Source organism: Trichomycterus rosablanca, chromosome 18 (assembly GCF_030014385.1).
Source record: "Trichomycterus rosablanca isolate fTriRos1 chromosome 18, fTriRos1.hap1, whole genome shotgun sequence".
In the NCBI taxonomy this organism is placed as follows: Eukaryota; Metazoa; Chordata; class Actinopteri; order Siluriformes; family Trichomycteridae; genus Trichomycterus; species Trichomycterus rosablanca.
This window is the reverse complement of record NC_086005.1, coordinates 23678734-23702702: the sequence shown is the minus strand read 5'-3', so window position 1 is coordinate 23702702 and position 23969 is coordinate 23678734. Positions and strand designations below refer to the sequence as shown.

At 38.5% G+C, this 23969-nt stretch overlaps 3 protein-coding genes across 6 annotated transcripts in view; 1 reads left to right on the top strand and 2 right to left on the bottom strand.

The window, feature by feature from the left end:
- chsy3 (chondroitin sulfate synthase 3) overlaps positions 1-671 on the bottom strand; it is a 34365-nt gene extending 33694 nt beyond the window's left edge. The window contains exons 1-2 of one of the 4 annotated variants that reach the window (XM_063014062.1): positions 446-671; positions 78-394 (exon numbers count right to left, since the gene is read on the bottom strand). In XM_063014062.1, the coding sequence (XP_062870132.1) occupies positions 78-394; positions 446-663 (535 nt within the window). In that variant the 5' untranslated portion in view covers positions 664-671. Of the gene's footprint in view, positions 1-77 lie in introns of all 4 variants that reach the window. The other 3 variants (XM_063014061.1, XM_063014063.1, XM_063014060.1) reach the window with 3 other exon arrangements.
- A 5987-nt stretch (positions 672-6658) lies between these two features.
- Positions 6659-9271, top strand: LOC134332937 (major intrinsically disordered NOTCH2-binding receptor 1-like). Its single transcript, XM_063014772.1, has 3 exons — positions 6659-6805; positions 8071-8316; positions 9080-9271. The coding sequence occupies exons 1-3, from the start codon at positions 6659-6661 to the stop codon at positions 9269-9271; spliced, it is 585 nt and encodes a 194-aa protein (XP_062870842.1).
- A 2634-nt stretch (positions 9272-11905) lies between these two features.
- On the bottom strand, positions 11906-21530 carry isoc1 (isochorismatase domain containing 1). The gene is made up of 5 exons (XM_063014428.1): positions 21256-21530; positions 18855-18974; positions 16763-16966; positions 16521-16637; positions 11906-14408 (listed from the first exon to the last, which is right to left on the bottom strand). Exons 1-5 carry the CDS (start codon positions 21520-21522, stop codon positions 14262-14264), a joined length of 855 nt encoding a protein of 284 aa, XP_062870498.1. The 5' UTR covers positions 21523-21530; the 3' UTR covers positions 11906-14261.
- Between the last annotated feature and the right edge of the window lie 2439 nt (positions 21531-23969).

The following is a 23969-nucleotide window of genomic DNA, read 5'->3' as shown; positions in this document are numbered from 1 at the left end:
GCCAGTTTGTAATTGCACGCCTGGCACTAAAGTCCAGGAAGATGCAATTTCCCAGAAACTTTCTTTGGCTGGTTCACCTTGAATGTAGACGTCATCGTCCGCCCTCACGAACCACTCGAACTTGTCCAGGTAGTGATCGTGCATGTACTTGAGCATCATAAAGGACTTTTTCTGAGGAGGGTATGAGTCATCCACTCCTGGCAGCGACACCATGGGCAGCGGTCCTGAAAGGGGCACTGTGTCAGAACCCTGGCTTGAAAAGAACTCCACCTTTCCTGGGATGCTTGATGCCCAGGTCTTGTAGGCAGCCACTGCTCTTGAGTCCAGATACTTCTTGGCAGTCATGACTCCAACGTAGAGGAAGTGTTTGGGTCGGGGAAGGGGTTCTTCTCGGCTTGTTTTGTCCAAACTTTCTTCAAAGCTAGTCTCGTCTTCATGGCTGGACGGAGGTCTGAGCTGGCTAGCGTGCCAGTTATTGCTAGGTGTGGAGATTTTGTGTGATTTTTCGACTTTACCCAGGCTGTACGGTGAGCACAGGGATGACTTTCTGGTTTTGCCACCCAGCTCGGTGACCCAGGGGACGAGCAGCCAGGAGGCGGTGGTGAACCCGAGGACTACCCCGATGAGCACGCTTGACCAGGCTCTTCTGCAACCGAATGCCATGGTCTGATCAAACCTGATGACTTTTATAGAGATGGACAGGTTTGACCAGAGGAATCCTTGTACTGCTGGAATGAGGGATGTGCCCAGGTGTCTACCATCATGTAAACTTGAAGTATGTCCTCAAATGGTTAACGTACCTGGACATTCTCAAGTGTCCAACAGCAGACCAAGTCTGGAGCAGCAGTTTGAGGAAAACCCATCCATTCAGCTGAAGTACCCAGCTCATACAGCAGCGGTCCAATGCGTTCAAATGCAAAGCGCAAACTCTTCATCTTGTCAGGCAAGCTGGTCACATTTGGTTTAAAAGCATGTTTGCCTTACCCGAACAAAAACAGACTTCTCAGGGTCCATAGTGACAAGCACAAAGCTCTCTTTCAGAAAACATCCATCCAGTTTTACACTTCTGCTGTAGTTTGGTGACGACAGAGAGCGATTCCGCTACCTAAACCACTGCGTCCTAGGCTCACTCGCCATGTTGTTTACAATTTGGCACTCGCGTCCGTTTAATAACTTCGCTTTTTAAAAAATAATCTTCATCTATTTCTATACTTTACACGGAGCTTATCCTGACTGCAGCGGTTAGTCACGCTTGAACATGACCGGCTATGAAAGTGAAGTGTTCTTTCTTTCTCTCAGCAGTCTCTCTCTCTCTCTCTCTCTCTCTCGCTCTCTCTCTCTCTTTCTCTCTCTCTGGGCGGAGCGACTGTCTTCTCGAAATAACGGGCTGCTTCAGGGAAATCGAATGGAGCGCTTCACTCCACATCACACGTCCACATCCACGAACCGTCGTGCTAACGGTGTAGCTGGTCCCTAAATACTGCTATACAGACATATAAATGAGTGTTGTTTTATTCATAAGTCGCGTTATTATTTCAAGATGAGATAAAATGTCAGGGAAAGGTATTACAAGAGAAGAAAGAGCTTCTTTATTCGGCCGTCAGCATTTACCTGACTGGTTTCACACCCCGCCTCGACTAGCTGGAAATAAAACGTTTACATACAGTACTGCCTGTGTGGGTCATTTATTTCTAAATGATGGAAACACATTTACACACATGAGTTCTATCAAAAAGTTCATTGAGTTTAAATACACCGGAGACCAAAGACCTGAGACTACTAGTGAAAATGCTTCAACAGTGTCTCATTGTAAATCTTAAACCTTAAGAACTACCTGTTCTGACTGGATTAACTTTCCCTTACAGTTATCAGAGCTGTATTATACAGGGTGTCCCGGGCGGCACGGTGGCCTCACAGCAAGAAGGTCCTGGGTTCGATCACCAGATAGGGCGGTCAAGGTCCTTTCTGTGTGGAATTTGCATGTTCTCCACGTGTCCGCGTGGGTTTCCTCCGGGTGCTCCGGTTTCCTCCCACAGTCCAAAGACATGCAAGTGAGGTGAATTGGAGATACTAAATTGTCCATGACTGTGTTTGATATAACCTTGTGAACTGATGAATCTTGTGCAATGAGTAACTAGCGTTCCTGTCATGAATGTAACCAAAGTGTAAAACATGACGTTAAAATCCTAATAAATAAATAAATACAGGGTGTCCCAAAATGAACTGACATTTTAAATTAGCTGGCAAAACCAGAGTTAGAGATTTTTAAATTGATGTCATTAGTAAATGTTGAGGTTAAATCAAACTTTAAAAATGGTGATGTGAATTGGCCGGCAAGATCATGTGACTTGACGCCGTTAGACTTCTTTCTTTGGGGTTATCTTAAGGATAAAGTGTACACCAACAAACCACAGAAGAAATTCGACACAACATTGCTGAAATTTCTCAGCAATTTTGTCAACGTGTCATGGAAAATTTCATCAAAAGAGTGAACATATGCTGCCACGGTCGAGGTGGTCATTTGTCAGATATTTTGTTTCATACATAACCTCCATGTCTTTACTTTCAAATAAAGCAAAAACATTATTAATGTTCAAATAAAAATGTGTTTTATTAAAAAATTTAAATGTCAGTTCATTTTGGGACACCCTGTATATTACAACGTCATGTGGGATCTACAGATAGAGAAAGCCAAGAATTGTAACATCAGTAACATCACAATATGTTCTTTGACTATAGCTGGTGACTTCTCTGTGCTTTTTTTGTCCATATAAATAGGGCTAGTTTTAACCCAGCGGTCTCATTAACATGGTAAAGAAAACCCAAACTTTCACTTAATGGTGGAACGACAAATCAAATCCAAGAACCACTAAAAAGCAAATCTGTCATACATTGGAAGCTGTTGGATCACTGTCCACAGTCAAGCAAGCTTTACATCATCATTAGCTTAGAAGCTGGCATGGAAGAAAGCCCTTGCATCACAATCATGAATCATGATTCAAATCATGAATCCTTGCTAAACATATGTCAGTTTAAAGCTAGCTTGACTTTGTGCTGTGTTACCAACACGTTCTCATTCAATCTCATTCAAAGTCGTCAATATTTGCAGCTTGGTCAAGATCCCCCTGCGTCATGTTACAGGTATACTTTTTACACCACCAATTCATGTATTGAATATACTTCTATATGATGGAAACACGTACTTTGTCCAACATCTCCTTTTACAAACATGAGTTAATATAACATAATATAACATTAGGTTAATATTGAGTTTAAATACACTGGAGACCAAAGATCTGAGACTACCAGTGAAAATGCTTCAACAATGTTTCTCATTCTTAAGAACTACCTGTTCTGACTGGATGAACTTTCCCTTACAGTTATTAGAGCTGTATTATATATTACAACTTCATGTGGGATCTACAGATAGAGAAAGCCAAGAATTGTAACATCAGTAACATCACAATATGTTCTTTGACTATAGCTGGTGACTTCTCTGTGCTTCTTTTGTCCATATAAATAGGGCTAGTTTTACCACAGTGGTTTCATTAACATGGTTAGGAAGAAAACCCAAACTTTCACTGGTGAAAAGACAAATCAAATCCAAGCACCACTAAAAATAAGTCTGCCATAGATTGGAAGCTGTTGGATTACTGTCCACAGTCAAGCAAGCTTTACATCATCATTAGCTTAGAAGCTGGCACAGAAGAAAGCCCTTGCTTCTGGATCATGAATCCTTGCTAAACATATGTCAGTGTAAAGCCAGCTTGACTTTGTACTGTGTTGCAGGTATACTTTTTTGCACCACCAATTCTAAATGATGGAAACACATACTTTGTTCCACATCTCCTTTTACAAACATGAGTTCTATCAAAAAGTTAATTGTGAGTTTAAATACAGTGCAGACCTGAGACTACTAGTGAAAATGCTTCAACATTGTTTCTCATTCTAAATCTTAAACCTTAAAACTATACAACTACTCGTTCTGACTGTATGGACTTTTTTTTACCTTACAGTTATTAGAGCATTTACCCCTTAGAGCATTTATGTGGGCGTTGTAGCTTCAGAAAGCCAAGAATTCAGCAACATCACAATATGTTCTTTGACCATATCTGGTGACTTTTCTGTGCTTCTTTTGTCCATGTAAATAGGGCTAGTTTTAACACAGTGATCTCATTAACAAGGTTAGGAAGAAAATTCTAACTTTTATTTCATGGTGGAGGGACAGATAAAATCCAAACACGACTAAAACAAGTTTGGTTGTATTACTGTCCACAGTCAAGCAAGCTTGACATCATCATTAGCTTTAAAGCTGGCATGGAAGAAAGCCCTTGCTTAAGAATAATGACGTTAAAGCTGTTGCCTTGTAGAGGATCATTTGGATGAATAACTTTACAGTTAAAAAAAAAAAGTAAAGCATTTGCTTTCTACTTCACACTGTTGCCCCTACCACAGAGACAGTTCTGATGGGTTATAAGGGCCTAATTGGCACTCAACAAATTTCCTCCAAAGATATATTATTGACTTGCCAGTTGTGTGTCTGTATAGGCACACAACTTGGATCTCATCAGTGGTTGGCTAGCAAATGTACACAATACTGTATTGATTTTACCTGATGATTACCTAAATGCACTTATACTTAAACCCTGGCACTCAGAAATGTCAAACCCAGGCCCAGACAAATGACAGCACAACTGAATATAGTGTTTATACTTGTCTGAAACACCTAAATTAAAGTGGTAAAGCTGTATTATGACCATACTGCCGTGTGCAATGACAGATTTATCAGGCTCAAAGCATTGCGTAAATGACACTGACAGATCTCTGATCTCTTAAAGATAGCAGCTCCTAGTCAATGCAGTAAAGAAAACAGCTGTCCCAAATCAGCACTGCTACACAATTACCCCTCTCTCTCTCCCTTTATGGCTCATTAAATCCAGACCGACACTTTGTGACGACATTCTGACCTACGTCATCACCCCAGTCTCTCTAGTGGTAGGAAGTGATAGTTCTAGCCCAAAAACAGAAGAGCAATATTTTATCCCTGAGCTGAATACTCAATGAACTGTGCTGCATTTAAACAGCCAGGCTAAGTAATTAGCAGAGTGGAAAAGCACTGGACTGTGCAGTCTGCCTTTACAACCCTTTGTGAAAGAATGAGACAGTCTGACCTCACGAATGTTGTCCTTGATGAATGGGTGAAATTTTCCCAAACACACTCAAAAACCTTAGAAGAGTGGAAGCTGTTTTCACAGCTAAAAGCCCACGGTTTCACCCAGTCTCACCCCCTAGTTCAGATCTAGTGTAAGTTTTTTTTCTTTTCCTTCCCCTTACATTTTGGAATTGTTGGTTATATGCGAGTTCTAACTATTGTAAAATGTCCTTCAGCTTGAGAAAGGCTCTAAATAAATGAAACCTCATTATATTTATTACAGAAGCATGTCGATCTTTAATACAGTGCTGTGTCACAGGTATTCATTGGTACTTTTCGGCCTTGCCCTCTACACACATAGATTTATCTAAATTCTCTGAATCGTATAATAATGTTATTGTCTAGCTTCTTAAATCCTTTGTGATTATGCATTAAAAACTGTTGTTTTTAAGCTGTTGGACTATTTGCTCACACAGTTTAAAATCTAATTAGGAATTAATACATATGAGGGATCTTCAAAAAGTTTCCGCACTTTTATATTTCCGTTGAAAACGGTGAGGGTGGGAGGAGTAGGAATTGGTCGTGTCTGAGAGACGCTTATAGTCTGGATTTAGTGCCATCTGATTTCCACCTTTTTGGACGCTCAAAGAACCTTTAAGGGGAAGAAGATTTTCATGTGATGATGTGAAAGCAGCGGTACGCAGATGGCATTAAAAAGTTGGTACGATGATGGGAAAAATGCATCAGAAGGTGACTGTAGAGAGGTGATGTCATTTGTTTTAAGAAATGTTAATAAACAGAGTTTTTAAAAGTGCTGAAACTTTTTGAAGAACCCTCATATTTACATTTAATCCAAAGTGACTTGCAGTTGACTCATGGGGCTTGCACCAGCAACCTTTTGATTACTAGTTCAGTAAACTGCTACCACTGCTCACAAAAAAAATATCTATCTAATAAAGTAAAGCATTAAATCAACTTTTTTGTGGTGTTTTTAATTAAATACCTGAAAATGTTTACAAATTACCGTGTTCTGTTTAAACTTTACCTACTGTCCCAACTTTTTTGAATTGGGGTTATAATAAGAGTACTGGAAATATGCTGGTGTTTATTTAGCCCCACAAAAAAGGACTATTTCAAAACCAAGTGTTTAAAAATTCATCCAAAATTTTGTCCATCTGCCAAGTCGGGTGTAAAGAAGTTAGATCTGGAACTGACCATAAAAATTCATGATCTGTGCAGCTGAAATATTCTCTACTGACACTCAATATAAAAAACGTGGTTTGAATGATCTACTAATATAACATGAAGGTATTTCTAGACTGAACATAGAAAACACTCAAGCAGAAGAACCATACTCACCATGTGGGTGTGACTCCTGTTTTTCACAGATGGGGTAAGATAGGGTTACACACACACCTGCTACTGACACCTGCTTCTATATTAATAAATAATAAGTGCATTAAGGCTGAGTCAGACTCAGAAGTCCATGCTAGCTGAGAGAAGAACATGGACATTACTGTTCTTCCGAACAATAACCATCCAGAGAAATTCCTCCAGCTTGATGTGAGAACGCTACCAGCCAGCCATGGAATGTTCCAGATCGGGGCTGCACTTTCTGGCCAGAGGCAATGGCACAACAAGGTATACTCACAGGTAAGAAAACATGCTGAACAGCTTAACACATTAGCATTGAGACCAAAACAAATTCAGGAGGATTTGAATGTTGAGTAGAGTTTACTTTATTTAATACTCATGAATCATACAACTCTTCTAGGTAAAACAGAGCAAGCTTTAACTTTTTCAGTTTTACATTTTATGGGGAAAAGTTTCCACTGTCAGGTGCATTTGTTCATATACATACATTTCAGTACACAGTTGACAGCTTGCACTGTTTCGACATGCATTTATTTATATCTATATGACATTTTCAGTCCTAGATATTTTGGATTTTACTGGCAGTTCTTTTTATTGGCTCCATCTTTGGCTCCTGTCATTGTCTGTGCGAAGGTTTCCCAGCATCTCTCAGTGTCTATGAGGATACCCTTAGTACTTCCCATTTCCCACCTCCCAAATCATGCAGAAGGTGGATTGACTGCTCAAAATGTCTCAGAGTTTTGTCTATATTCCTAAATGACACACATTTGTAGCATTTTTTATTTGTAGTGAAACACTAAGGCAGCTTGTCGTTTTGATCTATACGCCACCATGTGGGTTTACTACTTAGATCTGCTACTTTAAAGTGCTTTTAGGTGTGAATGATTTTAGATGTGCACATGAGGGCACCCTGTCAGTCGTGTGTTCCCATCATTACTGCCACATTAACCAGGATGAGACTATTATTGAAGATGAATGAACAGTAAATAAATTAATGGGGTTTTTTTTCTTTCTCCCTTTTTGCGCCCAATTCAGTCATGGCCAATTGGAACGTATCTCTCTCTCATCAATGCCGCCGCCACCCCAACCCTCTAAACAAGGAGAGCTGATCCATGATCATCCGCCCCCCATGCAGGTGCCTCGATCTTACAGCAGCAACGAGGAGCCCTGTTTCAGCCACTGTCCCTCCCTGCAGTCACACAGCCAATCATGTGTCTGTGTAGACGCCCGGTTGGCTGATTGCAGAGCTGAGATTCAAACTCAAGGGCTCTAAATCTCAACACTAGTATAGGCTAGTGTGTTTTATCGCCTGAGAATTACTCACTCTAAAGATCAAGGCTCAGTCTGCTCTTATTACTAGAAGCTTAAATGATTTATGAATTGTTATTAACACAAGATGGAGAGATAATCCTTTAATATAGTACATAATTTATCCATTATTATCATTATAGCTTCAACATTATGGTTAACAATTTAACACAAGCGTGAGTTTGACACATTAACTGTGCTCTCTTCTACTGTCCACTCTGTCTTCTTTCTTTCAGAGTTCAAGGACAAGAATGAAGATGTCAAAACAGCCAGTGTCACCAGGGGGCAGTCCTGAGTTCAGAGACAAAATACTGGAGCAGCACATCACACCACTTACTCTAAAACCAAGGGTCAAGCAAAACCCACTCTATACAGATATACAGACTGTACATGTGGAGGAAAACCAGAGGTCCAAACCTTCCTGGACTATTGAGGAATTTGACAGACACTCTTTGCATGAAAACCTGGCTGATTATCTACAGGTAATACTCGATGCTGAGTAGTTAAAGAATCAGTGAGCTGATTTCTGTGTCTCAGATAAATATTTAGAGCCCTAAACCATTTTACTTTTAAAGCATTTTAGATGCAGTAATATATTAAGTCAGACAGTCACACTTTGCCCTCCTTGAATCCACCATGTGCCAGCAAAGGTCGCATTTAAAGCAGCAATGAGGAACACCGACCTCCCTGCCTCTGGCATGGATTACTGTATGTTAGACTCCTGTACAGGTCAAGAGCTCTGCTGGGATTCGAACTCGATAGCTCAACCTGGTGGTGGGCGAGCATATTAGGCCCACAACAGTTATTGCCCACAACTGAAGTCAAAGTAGCTTTTAAAACAAGTCAGAGATCCAATCCCATAAAATTTGAAGAATTATACAAAACCATTTTAGAGGCTCTCAATTTACCCCAGAGCTCAATTTAATCCAATCTAGATTAAATCTGAAAGTATAGACAAACTTTCTAGGTCAAGCTGTCAATTTTAAAGCTAGTCAGCAAGCCCTTCCCAGTAGAAGTAGTTTGTTTTATTGTTAAGCTTTACCAACACTATATGTATCTGGTAAACATTAAAGTAATTGGCAGAACTAATATAGGTGGTGGCATTTTTTTTAAATGAGTTGGGTTTCAATACTTACAAAATTCTTAAGGCAGTGTGAGTACAAGAATAATAATTCAGGATAATACATTTAAGTCACTTTAATATCGGTTGATTTATCTTCTCATAATAATTCTCTTCTCTTACAGGAAGACCCTAGGAAACTGAATTTTTGGCTGGAGGATCTGTACACGCCGGGCTTTGATTCCCTACTGAAAAAGAAAGAAGCAGAACTGAAAAGAAACAAAATGTGCAAAATATTAACTTTAGTCATTCTGACTGTTTGTGTGGTCATTATTATCATCACAGTGCCAGTTGTAGTAATTCAAAGCAATAACTAATTTGATACCATGATACCAAATGATACCAAAATTATGGACTTGGTTTTATGATCTAACCAATCAGCAGTGCATTTTTGTCTCAGGTTGGCTAGGTATGTGAATAATTTGGCATGTTCTTCCAGTCTCCAAATGGGTTTCCTATTGGTCCTCCAGTTTCCTTCCACCTCCTGAACATGCAGAAGATGGTATGATGAAGACTTGCTCTAATGTACCTTGTTGCCCTGTGATTGATTGCCATTCTGTCCAGCGTTTAAAATCTCCACTGTATCCCAGTCAGGGTCACAGTGCGAGCAGAGCTGTGGTGCATCGACTTGACTTTAGATGAACAAAACGTTTATCCTGGATTTGGCTCCAGATTTAACGTGTTCTTATTTTGTTTAGATCTTTTTTTTTTTTTAAAGGTGACTTGGTTTACGTGGCTAGTAGTGATTTAAAAGTCATGTTATTGTCTAGCTTTGGACCTCAGTCACACAAAAGGAGTCTCTGTTCTTCTTTATAAGTAGGTTTTTTAACCATTTCCCACATAAAACAGTTTGCAGAAACCCTATTTATCGTTTTGTGTTCTACAGCGCCCCCCAGTGGTCAATCTGTTAAAATGTTCATGTACACTTAAAGGATTGTAGATACATGTACGTACTTGTATCAGGTACTGGTCAATATCTAATTGTTCTTAAATCAACAAATTTCAGATGAAAATATCTAAAGAAGCAATAAAACAAGCTGGCTTTTTTTTACTTTCCTCCTGCTAGTCACAACAAGAGCATTTTAATGCAACACAACAAAGGAAAACATGACAGACCCTTCTGCTAAATAGCTTGTATTTTATGATTAAAGTGCTATTAATAACACTATTATTATAATTATTATTATAATTATTATTATATCTTCAACATTCTTATTATTGAAGTTGCATGTTTTACCACTGCTTTATCCAGGTCAGGATCACAATAGGTCCAGTTTCCTTGGTATCACTGGGCACAATGCACTATCACTATGAACAGGATGCTAATCTATCGTGGCGCCTCGGTCACTTCCAGCATAGCTAATCATGTATGTGTGAAGAAGCCCAACCAGCCGATAGCACCACTGCTACACATTGAATATCATGTGGAAAGATTTACCCAAGAAAACATGGGGACCAAGTCCATATTAATAACCATGGTTTTACAATAGAATGCAAAACAAGCTCACTGTCAGGTGTCCTTCAGTGCATCCTGGTGCGTCTCTTGTGGGTAAATGATGCACATATGCCGAGTCATCCAAGTAACCTTGGAGAAAATAGGATTTGTTTACCAAGCCGACCTTTTACCATTGTTCTTTTGTCCAATTTCTGATGCCTGGGTGCCCATTGTAGGTACCACACAATCCATACACAGAACAGCGTAGTCTTTATCTCTTGGCAGCCCGACAACCAGTTGGTGGTTCATAATTTGTCCCTCCTTGGCTCATTATCAGTGGGTACTCACCACAGCTGCCTGTTCCAGTCCCCAAGTCCCTTGCTGCTTTGAAGATACCATCTTTAACCCCATCGTCTGGTCATAACAACTTGCTTCAACAAAATCACTCAGGTGTAAATGCCTGATCCTATTTGCTGCATTCATGAATATAACCCTGAACAGGACAAGCACAATTGTTACAAAATAGGCTTTGCTATGCACATTTTGGTGGGTGGTCCTAATATTTTGGCTGATATACTGTACGTATATATGTACAAAAAAATAAGACATCACTGCAAAACATTTAGGTTCTCTGGCTCTCTATATATTTTTTTCTTCATTAAATAAAATTTGGTTCAGGTGATTATTCAATTAGCACCTCATTAAATGAATTCAACAGACACTGGAATGGAAGCCATAAAAATTGTGATACTGACAGGTCTGAAATTGGTACTTCAGTAATGACTACATTACATAACTGTGCCTGTAGCTACAGAAACCCTATGATAGTGTTTCTAATATACAGTTAAATCATGTCAGCACAGCACATTTCCTTTTAAACCAGGTATGAGTAAAGCTGACTTATAAAGTCTGTGTATCCAGATCTACCAGATTAAACACAGATCAACTTTAAGAAAGCTGAAGACTGAAGCAGGGAATAATGAAAAAACAATAAATACACACAAAACTCATTATAAAAAATAGGGAAAAGTACATTTTGATTGATTAATTGAAACCTTAAATATTCTGATTGATTTTCAGCTCATTTTAGTACATGGTTTCTATATTTTGCATGATCCATCTCTTTTGTACCAATAAACTTAATTATATTACATACAAATATTTTTCCAATTTTTCGCTCTAAATGATATAAACACCAAAAAAGATTCTTCTTCGACTTTGCAGTGTGCTCAGGATGCACTCCAGGGGCTTAGCGTCAGTCTACACGTAAGTTAATTGTGCTGTGTTACCAACACCTGCATGATAAGGGTGTTGAATTTCTGTTGTCAGCATTTAGCACAACTCTCTGGTGATGCTAGGTGTGTGTCATATGCAATGCTTCTCTTCATTTAACTATTTGTTGGATCCATATGAGTATAAAGTGATCAGATCCACCAGATCGTCCCAGATAAACGTACCAGAACACAGAAAAATGGGCAACACAGTTCAATTTGGTGGCTCATAGTCACATAAGGTAGATGTTTTTTTCTTTTTATTTGTCACTAATCTATGTCATTAAAACCCAACAGAAATACAGTTAAACTAAAAGAAAAGAAAACATGTTAGAAGTAGCTCAAACATTTGGTTTAATTAGATTTTCAGATCTGAAAATGAAGATACACCAACTCAAACACTATACAACATACTGAACACTGTCGAGTCACATTATTATGACCTCCAGCTAATATCCAGAATAACCGCCGTGTGCAGCAGACAGCAGCTAGATGGGCTGGGAGAGACTCAGTAAGGTCCTGGTAGGTTGTCACAGGTATCTGGAGCCATGCTGACCGCGGTGCATCCCACATCTGCTGGAGGGTGCGTAGGAGATGATCCATAGAGCAAACACGGCAATCAAAGTGGTCCCTTAAATGTTTAATTGGGTTCAAGTCTGGGAAATTAGGAGGCCAGGGTAGTACTTGGAAGTCTTGGTCATGCCCCTCCAACCAATGTCGGACATTTCTAGCCATTGCTGGAAGATCCCATCCGCCCCAGGGAAGACAATCAGCATGTATGGGTGTACGTGATCTGCAGGGATGGATTTGTACCCAAATCAATTGAGAGTGCCTTTCACACTTTATGTACGCACCAAGCCAGCTCACAAAACGTGACTTCCTTCATGAGCTGCGAGCTGCAGCTGTTGAAAGTAGGAAGTGGTCATAATAATGTGACTCGACAGTGTGTAATTTTAATAAATAATACAGTTTTCCAATGACATACTGTAAATGCACATTTGATTTTAATGGACCTTATTTAATAGCATTTAACAATTTTAAGTGTGACAGTAGATAAATGAAATAAAATAAAATGAGATGTAGTCTGCTTTTAGTACCAACACTTCTAACAGTTCTCTACTAAATAGTCATTGGGTGCTTTATACTACGTAACACACATACCATTATACATGGTGTACACTTGTTACACAGTTCTAAGTAGGCAAGTGCCAGAAGAATACAGTACTTCTAACAATACAACTTGTTTAGAATTGAGCAGGCAATAATTGACCTACTTGTGCTTTAGTGCTTTAGTTATTTTCCATCTCTATTTTCTAACAGTTGTGCACATACAATAAATAACATAACTGTGTTAGGTAATGGTGTACTTAACATATTCCAGCTGTTCACTCATTTCAGTAACTTTATTTCGAATGCACTAGTTGGTGCATTTCATTAATGCAAAGTATAGTTAATGATATTTTCATCATTTCTAGGCTCAAGATCATATTTATAAACCTGTTTTAGGTATACAACTGCATAGTGGTCATAGTAATAATACAGCCCTATTACGAGGGTTCTTCAAAAAGTTTCCACACTAAAAACTCTATTTATTAAGAATTTCAAAAACAAATGATCACTTTTCTACATAATCACCCTCCGATGCATTTTCCCAGCGTCGTACCAACTTCTTGTGTAGCCACTGATGCATCGCTGCTTTCACATCATCACATGAAAATCTTCCCCTTAAAGCTGGAGGTGGAAATCAGATGGCGCTAAATCTGGACTATAAGCTCTCTCTTAGTCTCTCAGACACGACCAATTACTACTCCTCCCGCCCTCACCGTTTCCAACCAAAATATAAAAGTACGGAAACTTTTTGAAGATCCCTCGTATAACACATACTAGCTTGGTCACCTCCATCCAGAGCATTAACAAAAGCCCATTTCCATTTTTGTTATTTACTTTATGTTTCAATTCTGTGGACAATATTGCACTGGCATTTTGGGAAGTGGGTGAAACAGAATGTAGATTAATTCAGTGCTACTATGCTGCTTTGTTAACCAATGTCCCCAATATAAAACTAAATCTATATGAAGGCTTTAGACCAGAAAGTAAAACATAATATCAAGACACATTTGCACGCTGTTTAAGTTGTCAACAAGTAGCAGCGTTTACCATCCCAGTAGTGATCATATTGATGAAAACAAAGTGCTACTTAAACGTAAAATGTCTATTTAAAAATATATGCGTATATATACACACACCACACAACACATGTGTGCTCTTATAAAGGATTCTATTAAAGGGGTTGAATATTTAAATCTGCAGTACTCATTAAAAGTTGCTATTTGTGTTGATTTTGTTCTTGTTCTACCCAGTTTTGCTGTTAAGCAAATAGAAAACATCCGGGAATAAATGCTGGGTTATTGACCACTACCTAAAACACTATAGTAAACACCATAGTTTGTAACAATTTGAACACGGTAACTTTACACATGAAAATCTTTGACAAAGAAATTCAAAACACCAATCCAAGCTAAAACATTGATGTAAATTCTTTATAAGACATTATGTAACTTCAGTAACAGGAGTAACTGTAGAGCCTCACTCTCACTCTGCTCAGACCTTGGAGAGCAGTCCTGATTCGGGAGCGCTGGCTTTAATGAGGTTCTGGATCTCTTTAAACTTTGGATGTTCTTTGTCAGAAACAAGCTGCAGCAGGATCGACTCACTGGTGGTAATGATGATGCCGGTACGAGCGAGCCGCTGAGGGACAGAGCAAATTTTATCAGCTTAGTGCTGTAGCAGACAGTAATTAACACTAGGTAACTAGTATGAGCTGGTCGAGTTTCTACACAGATGTGATCGGCCATCCCGTCCCTCACACATAGCCAAACAGCCTAGCCATTAGAAAAAGCACTTGTCCGGGTGCTCAGTGCCCATCATTAGCTCAACTTAAATATGCTGATGTCAGTCAGTTGGCAAGAAATGTAATCAGTGCCAAGTTTAGTATTGCCAACAACCTAGCAAAAGCATATTAGCCCTGGGCGCTTGGGTGGTGCAGTGGTGAAACACGCAGGCCCACCAGCGCTGAGATCTTGAGCTCTCGAGTTAGTATTTCAGCTCTGCTATCAGCCAGTCGGGCACACAGACACACGATTGGCTGTGTGTCTGTAGTGGGAGAGACAATGGCTGAAACAAGATTCTGCACTGGATGGGCTAGTTACAAATAGCAGGTCAGTCTCTCTACATGCAATACTGTGTTCTGTAAGACCACGCCCCCTAGCAGGTGAAAATAAGCCATCTGCAAGCATGTCGGAAGGGGTGAGTGACAGCCTCAACCCTATTCAATTGGGGATGGGGTGGCAGCAGCTACGAAATTGGGTGCAAAAAATAGGAAAAGCAAAAACAAATAATAGTTCTCTGTCTGAGGACAAACCATTTCGCTGACGCCAGTCAAGATGTGTCACAAATGACAGTCAACAGAAATGAGAAATGTTTCTGAAATGATGAAAGAAAAATCTCCTAGGAAACAACTGACAGCTTTAGACTTTGCTTGATGACATTCCTCCAAATAACAGTGAAGGAAAACACCCGAGTGTTATTTTAGCCTGAAAAAATTATGACAACAGCAAATACCATTAGTTGCTCATGACAAGATTAAAGCTCTAGTTAATAGGTAGAAAAAACGTGCAGCACAGCATGCAGAGACAGTGTTTTATTTATTCATTTAGTTCTCTCAGCAGGGGGTGTAATGAGGTTGAGATGAAAAACAGTAAGGTCCTTTAATTTAAGCAGCTCAAAACACATGAGTGGCTTTGTTTATTTGAGACTTTGAGATTTCTGCTATAAACACACTTTTTGGTTTATAAAAATTAGTTGAAACTGTTGATCTGTTGGTCTTCAACTCAAATATTTTTAAAGCCATTTTTAAATTTTGATGATCGAACCCATCAAACAACCAATATTTTTATTATCAGATCTCTGTTAACATTTGTGATCAAATAAAAATAGAGTAATCCAACACTTTATTAACATTTAACAGCATTGTGCATATGCTTTTATCCAAAGCGGCTTTTAAAAGCAAGTAAAGGTTAAGAGCTTTGCTCAGGGGCCCAACTGTGTGTTGATGTGGCTTGACCCTGCGACCTTCCGATCATGACCTTTCTCAGATGTATCTTTCTTCCACTGCTGCACACCCCTACCTTGACCGAGGGACGTACCTCAGAAACACCCCCCGTGTGTTTGGCAAGGTGAAACGAAGAGGAGTACTGCATTACGCACTGCTCTCCATTTTTCACCATCTCTGTCCAAGTATCTTCAACCAACCAGCAGAGGCCATGTTGACCATCCCCCATAACAGTCAGCAAACTGTGTCTGTGTTGGCACCCAGCTGGTCAATATCACATCAGAAATTAAAACTGGGATCTCAGCAGTGGTGGGCTAGTGCCTGATAAACCAAGATTTTGACTCCTGGATTAATGTTTGCTGTTGGATTTATGTTTTGCTGTTTGCTGATACTGGAATTCAATCAATTTTATTAATGTATTTACTGTGTTTTGTGGTTGACTACATTCATAAACAATGCCAGTCTAATGGGAAATCATTGGTCTATATTAAAAAGAGTCAAGACTATGTTTTAACAGATAAATTCACTGCACTCTCTATACCACAAGAGCAGAAGATTAAGTTCTTAAATCAGGGTGGTGCTGACTGGACTGATACTGGGTGTTAAGACTGGAATTAACCAGATTTTTTAAAGTGTTAGCTAAGCAAGAGAAAGCCTTATAAAGGGCCCTCCATTAGTTTTAAATGATATCATATTATTAAAACATATACCTGTATAGAACAGATTATCTGTAAATACATTGACTGTACCTCTAGTGCAAACATTCTGTCCATCATGCTTCTGGAGGATGTTGCATCTGCTATAATGTGCACTTCATACCCTTTTGCAATCAGGTCCAGTGCTGTCTGCTGGATGCACACATGGGTCTGTGTGGATGAGAATATGTCAACATTAAATTTAAATGTAATAAAATGCTTTGCCAATAACAGACAGCGTCCAAGCTTATTATTTTAACAGACAGAATTATTTTGACAGAACAGGCGTCACTTACCTCAACTCCGAAAAGCACAATGCTTCGAGCTCCTGGAATCTCAGCCAGCTCTGCCTCCACCTCTGGCAGTACCATGGAGAACTTGGTTTTAGGAAACACCATCTTTGCACCTGTCAGATCCATCTCCTGCACTGTATTGCCCAGGCCTTTAGGGTACTGCTCGGACACAATGATCGGGATCCCCAAAATACGTGCACCCTGGAGCTAAAACACAAAAGATTTAAGATTTAGATTTTAAATAAGTAAAAATCTTGGCTTATCTGCAGACAAATTGATGAATGGATTTTTATGCTATTTCCACAGGTCAGCATGATTGTTCCCAGACTACTCATCTGATTCTTATTTGCCTAGTGATCTAGATTAGGGGATTCAAGTCTGTCGCTGACAGGAATTTAAGAGGAGTTGTTATTTTGGTGGTCCGCCAAAGCAAACGTTATTTTTTTTCCAATCAGTTTGTGTTTAATTGTTAAGGTTATGGTCAAGGTTGTGTAGGGTTTGTATCTTGACTACAGAAATATCCTGTACATAATTTTAATAAATTTTCTGAACATTAATTTATAACATTAATTTATAACAAATAACAAAACCAATAAACCTATGAGTGCACGTCAAGGACATAACTTTAAGACTATCAAGGCCTTGTGAGCTATACATATCAAATTGCATGAGCAATGCTGGCAATAAATGCTGTTACACAGTAAAAAATTAAGATACATAATGCATGCTACATTATTTTGTTTTGTTCAGTAATAAGCTGCAGTTTTGTATGGAGTAAAATGTTTAAATTAAAATCCAGTATTGTTTGGAAGCAAAAGACATGTCGGAGTAGGAGGGTTTAAAAATATTCTAATCTACAAAAGAGGCCACGGCAGAAAAAAAAACTTGGGAATCACTAGCATAATCACAGTTTTGAGAGAATGAGATACATACATATATGAGAACCAGAGTATGAGAACCATATACAATACAATATTATCCTGACTATCTGCAATCAAGCAATTGGAAACCCAATAGCCATGATGGAGTCTTGCTTAATGACAATTGCCTTATAATGACATGTTTCAATTATCTAATGCAGCTCAGTAGAACATACAGTGTTTGTAAACTGAATTTGTAAAATGGGCCGATATCTGATACCAATCCTCCCTTTGAAGAAAGCCTTCTGATCAACAAACATTTACATTTACAACACTGTTACATTTACTTAAGTGTATGGAGTTGCAATTGGTCTGGGGCTTCATATTTTATATTCTGTGGCTTTTTTTCTCTATAATAAAATGCTTTTTGATTAATTCATTTCAATAATTTCTGTCACTTTGTTTACAATGTTTTTTTTTTATATCTCATCTAATCCTATGTAACAGCACACTGCTTGAATTAATTCATAAAATACGTTCCAACTTTTATTCAAGTAATTATTTGGATGGTTCCATTACATTTCATCTCATCTTCTATCTGTTTTTAATAGTAAAGTGGTTCTTTATGTACTTTTCTTTAAGTGTTTTTATCGATCTACCCACTGGAATCAGATACATCTCTATATGTTTACAAATTCCTCCTGGTTAGTCATTGTTACCATTTTTAGGTTCAGTGGTTAGTACCATCAGCTCACATATTGCCAATCAATAGTGACGTATTACTATTTAAAGTAGTCATATTTCAGCAAATTCAATAGTTGATTGATAAAGACAAAACCAAAAAGACATTTTGCAACCAGATACAGGTTCCTGTTTAAAAAAAATAGGAAGCATTTTTGTTAAAATGACTGATCACAATTTATGACCGAATGAAAAGATAGAATCCAGACTCCTGAGGAAAAGGAAACATAAACAGCGGATCTAAAGGTTAAAGGAAGCACGGTCAAACCAAATGATACACAGTCTGCGAATAAAGGTCACAGAAGTGCAACAAAGTAATAAAAATGTCAAATAAAATGATCTGCATACAAAATGTGCTGGCCTGCCCTTCCTGTCTCGGATAAATTGCTGTAGTAATGCACAGTGTCAATGACTCAATTTCAGGCAACAGTGATAAATCCATTTCTGTGGAAAATTAGAAATTGGAGCAGAATGAGAGGCCGAGTCAATCTCACCAGCCTCTGACCCACGCTGATGATGTCACCAAAGTACTTGATGGCAGGCCTGAAGCGTTCCTGCATGTCACAGCAGAAGAATACTGTGGTGGCTGGAGAGAGGTTGCCCAAGGTAGAGATCTACAGTAAAAGAGAAAGAGATAAAAGCTCCATGTAATTCATTAGTACTGTCTTATAGCCAATTTATTAGCAAGGTAATACACTATAGGCTCTTATTGATGTTCATTTTAAATAGAATCAGTTTGAACAGGCTTGATGTTAACCTGCTAGTGTACAGTGCAATGATTAGTTCTGCATCAATTAATAAACCTTTTAAGAATAACAGCAATATAACAATAGCTACATCAAAACAATGAGTTACATCAAAACTTAACAATGTTCCACCACAACTCAACCAAATAGAACACTGTTAACCAAATAAATATGAGTTCTTGACCAACAATAGTGATTAAAATATTACAGCACAAAATATATCCATAAATACATATACAATTATCTGATACTGAACCTTATGTTTGCCGTTGCATGAAAATGTGGGATAACTGAACTTGACTATTAATTGTGGTTATCTAAAAATGATCACCTTGTGAATAATAAACATCCATGTATTTATTTTCAGTAACTGTCTGATTTTGTCTGACTGACTTGTACTGGTCTGGCATCCATCCCAGAAAGACTGAACGGAAAGCCGGAAAACACACTGAATAAGATCGCAGGGAAACTTTCCAACATGTTCACACCTACAGGGCAATTTAGGATGTTTAGGATCTTCTGCACCAGAAATTTAAAAGACAGCTGTAGATTTTTATGATTATTTTTTAAGTTTGCATAAGAAGAGATCATGCCTACTACAAACAGAATGCCAATGCTTTATGACTGATGTTCACAGTCCACTTAATGAAACATAACAGACAATCTGTAAAGTCTAGTGCACATAGGACAGCTTAAGAATATCTTAAAAGTACAAACAAAAATAGTGGATACAAACGTCCAAAGTTACTACTTACACAAACTAGAATTACTTTTAATGAATAAATCAAAATTTAAAGTAACTGTGAATTATAATATGCATAAATATGTTTTAAATAATGTGCTGCAAAAGTTTTTTAATTGTTTTCTCTAGTAAGTATAAAATGAATAAACATGTAATTTAGCCCATTGTGCCCAAACTTTTGCATACAACTGAAGTGTATTGTTCATAATACAGAATTTACATTTACATTCTTGGCATTTAGTGGACACTTTTATACAAAGCGACTTACAATTATGACGAAACACGATTTTGAGCAGTTGAGGGTTAAGGGCCTTGCTCAGGGGCCCAACAGTGGCAACTTTGCAGTGGTGGGCTTGAACCAGCAACCTTCTGATTACTAGCCCAGTACCTTAACCACTGAGCTATCACTGCCCTAGAATAACTTTGCTCATGGGTGTAATGCAAACTGACAGACAGGGATACAGTATGACATCACAACGTTTTGTCTGAATCACAAAAATATCCAGTGTGTATACTGTATAACTACACCGATCTGGCATAACATTATGACCACCTTCCTAATATTGTATTGGTCCACCTTTTGCTCCCCCCATACGCAACAAACTGCGATGCACTGTGTATTCTGACACCTGTCTTTCAGAACCAGCATGAACTTCTTCAGCAGTTTGGGCTACAGTAGCTCGTCTGTTGGATCGGACCACACGGGCAAGCCTTCGCTCCCCACGTGCATCAATGAGCCTTGGCCGCCCACGACCCTGTCGCCGGTTTACCACTGTTCCTTCCTTGGACCACTTTTGATAGATACTTACCACTGCAGACCGGGAACACCCCACAAGAGCTGCAGTTTTGGAGATGCTCTGACCCAGTTCTCACATTTGGCCCTTATCAAACAAGTTCAAATCCTTACGCTGGCCCATTTTTCCTGCTTCTAACTCAACTCTTGAGGATCAACTTTGAGGATAAAATGTTCACTTGCTGCCTAATATATCCCACCTACTAACAGGTGCTGTGATGAAGAGATAATCAGTGTTATTCACTTCACCTGTCAGTGGTCATAATGTTATGCCTAGTCGGTGTATAAGCAATTGTATTCCAGCTGCACTATTATTAGTGCGCTTATATACTGAGTAGGACGGTATTTAACCTACACATTTTACTTTCGTTTGTTCTCTACGATCAACAAGTAGGAAAATGAAATCAGTAAGTAGAACAGAATCATTTCACAGTAAATAACGTCTGGATAAGAAACAACATGATAAAATGGATTGCTGGTAAAGGAAAAAGGTGCATTTTTGGTAGGTTAAGGTAGAAAAAGCATTAATCTGAGAGCTGATTCACAAACACCAAAACGCGACATAAAAATAAGACATGAAACAAATAATAATAAAACATAAAAACATTTCTTACATCAGTCTGAAGTGGAACTAATCGGAGCTTGCATTTGTCAGTGACAGTAAATCCCTTCGGTAGATCAACATACTGTCCCCACTCCTCACAATAAACCTGAATCAGGAATTTACGGTGCACGTCGATCTGATGGCCGTACAGAGAGAGAAACTTCTGGGTGAGAACTTCATACCCAGAGCTCACTGGAACCGAAGAGGGGCGAGAAAACACGGAGAAGGAAAATAAAACAGGGACGTGGTTGTTGCTGTGTGTGGCAGCGTCCGCCATGATGAACACAACTGAAGGAGCCTGAGGTGTGTGTGTGTGTGTGTGTGTGTGTGTGTGACCCACATCCTGCCTGCCTGACTAACTGACTGATTGAACTACATGGACAAAAGTATTGCTAACAAATGAAATCCAATTTAGTGGTACAGATTTAGGAAGACCTGTTTTTGTTTCAATGAAAATATAATATAAAGACAAATATTATGACGTCAAAACTGTAGCCGAATCACTGGAAACACACTGATCAGCCATGACCCCCACACACATACACTTCCACCCTTCATTCACATACCTCCTTTAAATAATACATAAATATCATATACATTATTATTGTCTTGATATTTGTATCTTGTCATTTACCTATATGATCATAGTTAAACTGTAAATGACTGTAAACATCAAACATTAGAATTATTATTAGTTGAACTGAACTGTAAGTTGACTGAATTTCACAATTCAACAATATCATGTTTACAGTTGAACTGTAAACTTCACAGTCAATATTATTAAACACTGAAAAGGTGACTATGAACTTCATGGTAACATAAGAGTTCACAGTTGTACTCATGGTCAAACTGTAAAAGTGACAGTAGAACTATGAACTATTATGGTTCAACTGTTAACTTAACAGTTTTACTGTAAAACCTCACAGTAAATTTTTTCCTGGGATTAAAACCACCTCCTGGTTTCTACACTCACTGTCCATTTTATCAGCTCCACTTACCACATAGAAGCACTTTGTAGTTCTACTGTACAATCACTGACTGTAGTCCATTTATTTCTCTACATACTTTTTTAACCTGCTTTCACCCTGTTCTACGATGGTCAGGACCACCACAGGACAGCAGTGACAGTGAGGTGTTTAAAAACTCCATCAGTGCTGCTGTGTCTTATCCACTCATACCAGCACAACACACACTAACACACCACCACCATGTCAGTGTCACTGCAGTGCTGAGAATGATCCACCACCCAAATAATACCTGCTCTGTGGTGGTACTATGGGGGTCCTGATCATTGAAGAAAAAGTATGGAGAGAAACTGATGGACTACAGTCATTAATTGTAGAACTACAAAGTGCTTCTATATTGTAAGTGGAGCTGACAAAATGGACAGTGAGTGTAGAAACAAGGAGGTGGTCATAATGTTATGGCTGATCGATGTACCTGTATATATTAGCTACATGGAGCACCGCAAATTATGTATAAGCTTCTCTGGTGCAGTTTAGCTACAGCCATGACTAACAGGCCTATAAAATCATTAATATGACAGTTTTGTGAAGATAGTTTCCTTTTACAATAAAAAATATAAATCAAACTAATGCTCATGAGACAGGTATATGACATCACAAATACCGCATGACATTACAAATCATAAAATAAATGATGCTTCATTGTAGCAACAGTTTGGTGAAGGCAACGTCCTTTTATAATAAAAAATATTATGCAAACTAATGTTCATGAGACAGGTACCTGACACCACAAATACCACATGACATCACAAAATATGTACTAACTACACTAGACTATATGGCCAAAAAATTGTAGCCAATAGTTTGGAAAAAGCCCTTTTCAGTTTCAGTATGACTATGCGTCTGTGCACAACGCAGTTTTCATAAAGATGAGTTTGGTGTGGAGTAACTCCAGTTAAATCTTAACCCCCTCAAATGGTCGGGATGGCACATGGAAAAAAAGGACATATACATGTATTTTGTATTGCAAAATGTGTTAGTTAAATAAAAAGTTGTATTAGTTGTTCAAGTAAATAAAGACTATGAGCATTTTAAAAATGGTGGATTAAAGATCCATCTCTTTACTAAGCACTTAAGCTGAGAACTAACATGCACCTGCTTATCTTCTATAGCATCTTTAAAAGGTCTTCTACTTATTCCTTTGTTTTAACAGGGTTTCAGCATATTTGTATCCTATAACTGTTGTCTTCTTAAACTGGAGTAGGGAAATGTTTTCTATGGAAGCACCTCTCAAACAATATAGTATGCACCATTTGTAGGCCTTGGACAAAAAATTTAAAATTAGATCAGTTTTTCCCCTGACTGTTTCCAGGTATCTTTATTCCAGCCACAGCACACCAAACACAGCTCACCTTATTTATTAATGTCTGTGTGTTTCTGGTGCAACTGGTTTAGATCAGCCAGAGAAAAGTCTATTTATTTAAAGCTGACAGCATGCAATAGTAGATCTGTCATGTTTAATATCAAGTGCCACAGTGTAAAGTTTAAACAACACTCTCACTGTACAAAATAGCAATTTTGTATTGAGTCACATAGCTAGCTGGAGAGCTTAGGTTCTGGTTTACTTGGGGTTCGCTTGTGCAATCTTATGTAACTTATGGCATTTATAAGGTCTCTAATTACATACTGTATTTATAAAGGGTGTAAAATACAGTGTGGTGTCATTGCTTATATATTTAGCCATGCATGTGGACATTTA

Bases quoted from the DNA above. Each gene is read 5' to 3' on its own strand.
- LOC134332937 (XM_063014772.1), top strand. From the start codon at position 6,659: ATGGACATTACTGTTCTTCCGAACAATAACCATCCAGAGAAATTCCTC. The intron at 6,806-8,070 runs GTAAGAAAACAT...TCTTTCTTTCAG, and splicing joins ACAACAAGGTATACTCACAG to AGTTCAAGGACAAGAATGAA. The intron at 8,317-9,079 runs GTAATACTCGAT...CTTCTCTTACAG, and splicing joins ACCTGGCTGATTATCTACAG to GAAGACCCTAGGAAACTGAA.
- isoc1 (XM_063014428.1), bottom strand. From the start codon at position 21,522: ATGGCGGACGCTGCCACACACAGCAACAACCACGTCCCTGTTTTATTT. The intron at 16,967-18,854 runs GTGAGATTGACT...TTTGTGTTTTAG, and splicing joins TCAGCGTGGGTCAGAGGCTG to CTCCAGGGTGCACGTATTTT. The intron at 14,409-16,520 runs GTACAGTCAATG...TCTGTCCCTCAG, and splicing joins ACAGAATGTTTGCACTAGAG to CGGCTCGCTCGTACCGGCAT.